The sequence below is a fragment of the Silurus aristotelis genome (genome assembly GCF_946808225.1).
Source record: "Silurus aristotelis genome assembly, chromosome: 17".
Classification (NCBI taxonomy): Eukaryota; Metazoa; Chordata; class Actinopteri; order Siluriformes; family Siluridae; genus Silurus; species Silurus aristotelis.
Genome location: NC_139590.1, coordinates 4,729,560 through 4,738,442, shown reverse-complemented (window position 1 = coordinate 4,738,442; position 8,883 = coordinate 4,729,560). Strand labels below are relative to the sequence as shown.

General features: G+C 40.2%; 1 protein-coding gene across 1 annotated transcript; it reads right to left on the bottom strand.

The window, feature by feature from the left end:
- Nucleotides 1-752: 752 nt before the first annotated feature.
- Nucleotides 753-7,719, bottom strand: wnt9b (wingless-type MMTV integration site family, member 9B). Its single transcript, XM_083565643.1, has 4 exons — nucleotides 7,549-7,719; nucleotides 6,344-6,600; nucleotides 4,221-4,486; nucleotides 753-2,579 (listed from the first exon to the last, which is right to left on the bottom strand). Exons 1-4 carry the CDS (start codon nucleotides 7,629-7,631, stop codon nucleotides 2,109-2,111), a joined length of 1,077 nt encoding a protein of 358 aa, XP_083421769.1. The 5' UTR covers nucleotides 7,632-7,719; the 3' UTR covers nucleotides 753-2,108.
- Nucleotides 7,720-8,883: the final 1,164 nt, after the last annotated feature.

The following is an 8,883-nucleotide window of genomic DNA, read 5'->3' as shown; positions in this document are numbered from 1 at the left end:
AGGTGTTTTGCTTGTAGCTCTTGTTTTAAATATCTATTGAGATCTAAATATAACTATTTCTTTTTTCTTACATATTCAATTTTCCCAAAAAGCAGGTGAGGTAGAAAGAAAAAGGTCCCACAGGAGAAAATGTGCCTTATTTGGAGTAAAATATACTGTTAAAAGATCATGGAGGCAAACCTACAGCTACGTAACGAACAATTATAATAAAACACTGTATGCATTTTACATTTTAGCACACACACACACACACACACACACACACACACACACACACACACACACACACACACACACACACACACACACACACACACACAGACACAGACACACACACACATGGATATGTAAGGAACTGTCTTTCTTCTGCTTCTGCAATGGTTTGGAGACATTTGCATGTGCTCCCTCAATGAGTGTATCTCTCTCACGCTGACATTCAGGCATAATCGCACTTATTGTAAAGATATCCTCAGTCTGGGTCTCTAAAGCTCAAATATTGCAAAGGAAAATAGGATTTACACAACTTACAGCTTTTTCCTCATGCTTGTGAATTTAAATGAGTGTGGAGAATATAAAATACATGAGATGTATTAATGTCTTTCTTTCTTTTTTTTTTTAATGTTGACAGGATTACACACAACCTTTTATTTGTGTTTTTCTTCTTTATATATATATATATATATATATATATATATATATATATATATATATATATATATATATATATATATATATATATATATATATATATATATAAAAGCCAAAACCATATAAAAAACCCTTATGGAAAGTGAAATGTCCAGAAGCAAACCGCTTTTTTACGTCCCTCGGTTCACCAACCGTGAGACTTGGACCTTCAACAGCTTGATTGATGTGGGCGATTTTTTTCTCTTCCTGTGCACACAATCACATGCACTTTTTCTATTCCTTTCTCTCTCACACACACACACATATTGCACAAGTAAGAACATATTCTCTAACAGGTTTCAGCTTTGGGTTTGATAATATTTAACTGCATGTAAATGCATATGGTTTCTGAATGTTCATAAAAAGTAGTACTTCAGCAGTAGTACTTTAGCTCTATGACGGATTTGCACAATATATAGAGATGCAAATATGTATGTATGTAACACAAAACACATCGAACGTTAAAGACATTAAGGCTGCATGACTAAGACTTGCTGTGCGGTCCATGTGTGACCTCTGAGACGAGCTTCGAGTGATTAAGAGTTGTTATGTCCTCTGATTAGTAATAGAGAAAATAATAATGGGGTGCAATGAGAAATTTCAAAGACTTTCGCCAGACATGAAAGAGCTTTAGATGATGCCAAAGTGGGCAGTAAGTTTGTTCTGGGAATGAGGTCATCATATGTCCTTGCTGGCAAAGTGCACTCTAAAGACACTACAATAAGTGAGCAGATGTTTCACAAATTTTACGCAGCTGTCGGAAATCTTGACCGCACACTATTAACATACTGGAGTGCTCACTTGTGTGTTGGGTTGCCTGTTACAGGATTTCTGAACACTTGCGGTCAAGACTAATGTACATTGCCACGGTGTCAGACAAATGATTGCGTGTTTTTTTTAAGTATGCGATACAGTATAATGTATAATAATGATACATTAAGGATACATTTTCTTCCTACCAAACACACACCAATCGCATGTTAAATTTAAGTGCTTTATAATATCAGCATAATATTTGACCCTTATGTTTTTTTTTTAAACAGGCAGAAGGACAGATTGACATACAGGTAAATAATCTGTATACTGTCTTATAAAGGTATTTTCAAATCCATTCGGAGTCCACCAATGTGATTCATGGCACCTGCTCGTGAGGATTTTCCATTGAGTACATTCAGAGAGAAGGAGATAAGACCTCTATGAGTGACTCTTTTCTTGCATGGAGCAAACTTGTGGGGTGAGGATCACAGAAATTCCCACAATGTTCCTTTTTCTTCCATGCCAGCAAGAGCACAACCCCTATTTCGGACAGTGATGCCTTGGTGGGAGGAGGGTTTGGGGGTCTTGTCCAACTTTGCCCAGAAATTGAGGCAATAAATCCATTCAAATCACCTTTTACTCTTTACTCTCTTTCTCTATTTCGTTCAGTGCTTCTTGCACGTGTATACCTCCTCTTCTCGGACACAGGTTTGGCATTCGACATGGCAGCACCACCGTACCTGGCAGTTGCAGGACAGCGTGATGAGACGTAGAGCCGTGTTGTAGCCACGTCCACAGCAAAGGCTGCTGCAGCTCGTGTCCTTGGCGCAGGTGCGGCCAGATGTACCGGCTGAGTACCGAGACGGGCGGCAGAAGCTAGGTGACTCTTCTAGGAACACCAGCTCAGAGAGGTGAGGCCGAGGAGCTGTGTCGCCTCGACGTGCAGGTCCGGCCAGCTCGGTGTCACCGGTGGCCACGTTGGTGACACTGAGGACGCGTACGGCCGTGTCATAGCGATACTTCAGGAGCTGGCCTGTCACATAAAAAGGTGAGAGCTGCTTCCAGCACGTGCGGACTGCACATGAGCCGGAGACGCCGTGACACTTGCAGGTCGTCACCAGCCCATTCTTTACAGCCTGAAAGAAATACAGCACAGATAAACATTGGAGTACAGCATGAATATAGCAAAACTAGAATATTACATGAATCAGCAAAGGTTCGGCTTTGTATGTGACAGAAATGTGCAGGGTATATCAAGGCTTCTGTATGTGTTTTAGAAGTCTGTGTGTGTATCCTGGGATGCATTGGGACTACTAAATCGTGAAGTATTGGTGATAAAGCATGGCATGTGGTGGAGATCTTGGCTGTAGGATCGCCTCCCTGGATCTCCCCTTTCTCGTGCTATCAATCTGCACTCAATGATGAAAAAATGTGGCCCTTTAAAATGTCTATTTTAAATTTTTTTGTACATTCTGCTTTCTACCTCTTCTCACATCAGATGGACTGATAAATCAGAGATATATGGTCAAGAGTTTTGCCACTAGGCCTCCAAAGAAAGAGACAGGAGGGCAGGAAGAGGTCATTTAACCATTCGGTCAGGCGGTGAGGTTGAAACCCTGGGGAAATATGTGAAGAGGGAGGGGGCAGCACACCTTATTTCACCCAGCACAGGTATGAAGTGCCCTGAGGGCCATGTTTTCTCTTCTCTCCCGTCTCTCACTCATTTGCTTAGAGATACAGCAAGATGAATAGATAGAAGGAGCAAAGAGGCGAGGGGAGGAGGGGGGTAGGTGACAATCATTTAGGCAACGAGTTTGTTTTTGTCTTTGAGTGTACTCAGGGAAATCTGAGATTGATAATGGTTATCTTCTCTCGTGGTGTCACTCTTTCTCTATCTCTGCCTGAGGCTGCTTATTTCCCAACTTTCTCTGTAAGACATTGTAAGAATTTATGGACAGCTTTAGTATAGCCATGTAGAAGACATGTGGCCTAGAAAGGCAAGAAAGGAAAAAAAAAATCGGTCATATATTACACAGACCTCTTCCCGGTATAATCATCCCATTAGCAACCCTCTAATTTGGGGGCCTCACAGCAAGCCTAGGCCAGAGGAAGAAACACCTGGCTCCAGAGGGGCCAAACAGTGACTATCTATCTTGCTTGCCTAGGACAAAAAATTTAAGCTTTGGGCAGCTGTCAAGGAGGGTCACATCCCACCAATAAGAAACTAAACATATCTATGAGATGGAAAGTTGTAGAGAAGCCTTATAGAGGTTTTTAGTCAAGGGCTATGAACAGGACAACTTCACTAGTGACATCTATTAGCTTACATATCATACCTGTGATCATGGCCCAGGGTGGACCGAACACTGTATATTATAAGAGTCTAGTGCCATTTGTTGACTTCTAAATGCAGAACCAGAGTAAAGAGAGTAATTGCAACTATTAGGACAAAAGCAGCGTAATACATGCTTCATGTCCTGTTGATCAAAACACTTGTCATGCTTTTAACCTTTATAGTAATTTTCAAGATGGTTCCTCATTTCTCTCCTGAAAACTTACTGAATGTTACAAAGTGGGAGACTACTTCAGAAAAAGTGTTTCTTTACCATGTAAAATATTTAGATTTTCAATATAACACAAGAAAAAAATATGTTTATTAGACTTGTTAGACTTGCTAGCACAACCCCCAGACACCTTGTCAAGCAGTCAGAATTAAGAATTCATAAGATATCAAAATAATTAAGCGTTCCTCACCCAAAAGCAGTCGAATGACTTACCCGGATGCCGGCGTTTATATTATGTGCATCGACCTGAGCCCGCAGGTCCTTGCTAACCCGTTTCTGGCCCAGGAACTTCTTGAGGAACCTGGTGCTGTACTTCAGGTTGTCTCCACACACTCCCCACTGCCAGGCTTCACGCTGTTGAAGACCCGGAGTGTCGTCACATGTGCAGCGCTCCATACGGCCTGAACTGCATGCTTTGGCCAGTGTGTGTGACAGAGCTGCTGAGGACACTGCCAGGAGGAATGCCGTCTCTTTGAAAGCTGTTGAGAAAAAAATAGTTAACTTTTATTTGCTTATTTATCTGAACAGACTAAAACACGTCTGTCTGTCTGTCTGTCTGTCTGTCTGTCTGTCTGTCTGTCTGTCTGTCTGTCTGTCTGACTTTTTACCAGTTTTGTAATCAGCCCAGAGACAACCTCATGGATATATTTCTATCCAATTAATTGTTATTTTGACTAGGGTTTTTTTTCCCCCCTTTCCTATGATGAAAGTCCGCCGCCCTTTTCCGTATGAAACCGGGTGCTCTCCCTGTAGTTAAATATAGCAAAACAGGCTTTGCAAAAAAAAAAAAGAAAAAAAAGCCCCGCCACATTTCCCCTTGAGCCCGTAATTACCATGCAGACCTGCGGATGGATCTCACATTCCCATCCCGGTGACCAGCGTTTTACACACACGTCCTTCTTAAAATAGCCAGCTTTTAAAATGTTAATGTTGTAAAGATATTCCCCATAGAAACATCAGGATTTTGAGGCCATCCCAGAGTTCAAGCAGCTGTTGAGAACAATAATAGAGGTCTGCATCGCAAACTGGACTTTCAGCATAAAAAAAAGGAAAAAAAAATTGGAAATAATATCTAATAGGTTACATTGGAAACAGGCAATGTTTATGTCCTCATATATTCAGACTGTATAATTGAGGGGTGAAAATGGGCTTTGCTTAATTATCCATTACATACAATTTATTCTAGAAAAAAAATGGTGATGGAAAATATTCGGAAATATTCAAAAAAACGTTTGTTAAACAAATCAGTATGCTTTTGTGGCAGCTACATTATTATATACATGATCTAGGGAGATTTCCTGCATTGTTGCTTTGGCCTACACTACATTCACTGAGCCTCTGCTGTGGTGAAAGTCCAAACCCACATCAAAATATCCATTGTTGAAATCACACCAGTGTTTATAAGAGACACAAAACAAACTCTTGATGCGAGCAGTGCGTAGGTGTAAATTAAGCACTATAATGCGAACACAGATTTACAGATTTCACACAACCGCTGCCCCGAAGTCATCGTTTAACACTGAGGGTTTTACTAAGGGTTGATGGCATATGACATTGCCAAAGCTAACTCAAGTCTAAGCACGTTTTATATAATGTTTTATATGTTTAAAAAGCATCACAAGCCTAATCCAAACTCAACGATCCATCAATAGACTGAAAAGTGTCTTATCTCTGTCATATCGGAAAAATTTACAATTCCAAGAACAAGAACTAATTTTTTTTGAAGATGTATCTTTTTCATTCTTTTAGGTTTTTAATTCTCTTCTGGAAAAAAAATTGCGAAAATGTAATCAGCTAAATCAGTAGAAAACTGCACATTATGTGGATAAGTAATAACATTCTAGTTGATCCAGTCGAATCCAAAGGAAAGTTACAAATCAGATGGGTTTCTATTGATTTGGTTCATTTTTGGGGAATATAATCTCAGAAACAATGTGTATTTGTCCTTGTCTTGAGATTTGACAAATTAATAGATTTCTATAACTGGAAAGATATACTGTACGTACAACATAAATTTGCATTTACTGTATTTAGAAGATGCTCTTATCCAGAGCGAACAGTTGGGGGTTAAGGGTCTTGCTCAAGGGCCCAGCAGTAGCAGTTTGATTGTGTTGGGATTTGAACTCACGACCTTCCAAGCAGAAGTCCACTAGAATAATTTCACATGGTATCACCTGCTATTTGAGGTTTTGTGTCTGGCCTGGTTAGTCAGATTATGGATTAGTGAGGACACTCCAGGGCAGGGTTGGTAAGCAGTGAGTTAAGGCATGCAAAATGACAGTTGCATCTCCATATGCATTTCTCCAGATCCTCTCTTTACCTCTCCAAGGTCTTACCTCGCTTCAGCAGGCTTCCTCGTCCGTCCATGCTGCAGTTCCATCGCTCGTTGCGGAACTGGTAGCGGCACTCCATCAGGCTGAGGCGCACCGACTCCCGCAGCGTCTCCGCCAAACCCGGCTCGCGGCGGCACGCGCGCTTTTGACGCCGCGTCAGCGCCATCTGCTCGCACTGCTTCACGTGCGCCTTTCCACCCGAGGACTCCTTACTGCTGTACGGGCCCGACAAGAACGCCAAGGGCTCCTGGCCCGTGAGCCTAAAACAGCAATCAGAAAAAATATTGCATATAAATGCAAGACTAAATGAGATCATTACACAGATATGTAACCTTTTTTTTTTTTTTTTTTGCTTTTAAAGCTTGCAGAACAACCCCTCACATCTCCAGGCTGCAGTGAACCATTTGCATGCTCTTCCCAGAAGTTTGTCACCACGCGCGTGCTTTGAATGCAAGTTTTATTTGAATACGTGCATTTGAATAGACACTCAGCTGTAGTTTCTGAGTGGTAATGTGCAATCGGAAAATGTCAACACACTACCTGTAGCTATAGTGTACAGTGTTGCGAATAGGGCAGTCTCAATTATTTTTAATAATTTTTATGTTTTCCAATGTTCATTAATGAAAATCAGTAATAAACCTAGAGAACTTTATGCACTTTAACATGTTTAACTATATGCACAGAAGCTTGGAGATATGGCAATACGTATGCGTACGAGATATCTTTTTTTTTTCTTAAAATCTGAAGATTTATGGAAAAATATGGATGCGAAAGTCATGACAAGGTGGGAAGTAACACAGCCTTCTACTACTACACTACTACTAATAATAACAATAATATCAATAATAGTAATAATAATAAAATACGGATGTATATATGAGGATTTATATACGTAAACCTGAAGCAAACCGGTGCGTAATTACGCACAACACCTTCACCATCAAACCTCGCGACCTGTTTCTAACCAGTGCCTTTATCTATATCTATATCTATATCTATATCTATATATATATATATATATATATATATATATATATATATATATATAAACACTATACTTAAAGGATTCAATATAACATTATTCTCCTCCAATTTAATCAAAAATCATCACTTTGAAAAACTTCCTAAACTTTTCCAAATTTTCCATGTAAGTCAGCAAAGTAATAAACAGAAAGTCTTGAGATTCATTGAAGAAAAAGGCGTCTGACCCGAAGTAAGCTGCTGCTGCGTGGGAGAGCAGGATGATGCAGAGCGCGCTGAGGCGCAGCAGGCAGGCGGTCCCGGCGCGCATGGCTTCGCCTCGGCGATGCTCCTCATCGCGCTGCGTGGCTGCGGAGAAAAAGTGGGGAAAAAAATCCCCGCTGCACTGAACCGGCGACCTCTTAAAGAGGCAGAAGTGATTTACACCCCCCCCAAAACACCCCATCTAACAATCCACACCCAACCCCATCCCTCCCTGGGAGAACGAGATGGGAGGGTAGGATGCGCATGAGCTTGCTGGGTTGCCAGGTTTCATGCGTGCCAAACTGGTAACCACTTACACTCCTACAATTAAAAGCATACATACAACCTTGATGGTAACCACAAAGCCAAGTAACAATGAATACAATTTGTTATCTTTCTTTGTGGCGGTTCCTTTAGCTTTTGCACATCTAATGAATATTTCTCTTGGAAATGTAGATATGATGTGAACAATCTCTGGAGTTTAATTTAAATAGAATTGTTATGTTTGTGTCCAAGAATATGGGTATAGTGTACATTTAAAGGTGACTGAAGGTATATTATTGATAATAAATTGCAAACGAATATCGACTTGAGGATGCCAGTTCATGACAAAGTTCAATTATGCACATTACATCAAAACTTTATATGTTTATAAAGGGGCCCTTAAAAAGTGTACAAATTACTTTAAATAATTGCTGTAAATAAAGCAATACAATACACTTTGTGCCTGGAAATGATAAACACAGATAGAACATTTCTACCATACCTACTAGACTCATTTTATGTTCTTCAAAAATGCGATGTGATTTACGACGGATCTGGCAACACAATACAAGCAAAGGCCAGCCGCACACTCACACGCCTCTTACTGATTGGATACCTGCCATTTACAAAAGGTGTACCTGATGTTCACACACACCATCAGATACAATGGTTTTATACCTGATTCACTAGTCACAATTTAATTAAATAAGCTACTTAGTGACCTCAGAGAATCCACACTGATTTTGTTTTAATTGCTCACACAATTTACTAAAAAAGGTCATGCAGGATGTGTGCTAAGTGTGTTAAGAGTCCAGGTTTGAGAGTGGCTGAAAAAGTGGATTGAGAAAGATTTGAAAGTTTCAGGTAATTATTTAATAGTCATTCTTTAGCTTGCTCAGACTTAAAATCTAATAGCATGTAGTATGTAGATGGCTGACAATTCACCAACCCTGAAGGACCACAACACTGTGGCATATCACTTTTCTTTGCTCTAACATCTGTTCTCTTTAAATAAGGCTTGATGAGTTAGAAAGGACACTTTAAGACACACACAC

Excerpts from the sequence above, each read along its gene's own strand:
- wnt9b (XM_083565643.1), bottom strand. The coding sequence starts at position 7,631 with ATGCGCGCCGGGACCGCCTGCCTGCTGCGCCTCAGCGCGCTCTGCATC. Across the intron at positions 6,601-7,548 it reads GCAGCAGCAGCTTACTTCGG|GCTCACGGGCCAGGAGCCCT; the intron begins GTCAGACGCCTT and ends TTGCTGTTTTAG. Across the intron at positions 4,487-6,343 it reads AGGAAGCCTGCTGAAGCGAG|CTTTCAAAGAGACGGCATTC; the intron begins GTAAGACCTTGG and ends TTTTCTCAACAG.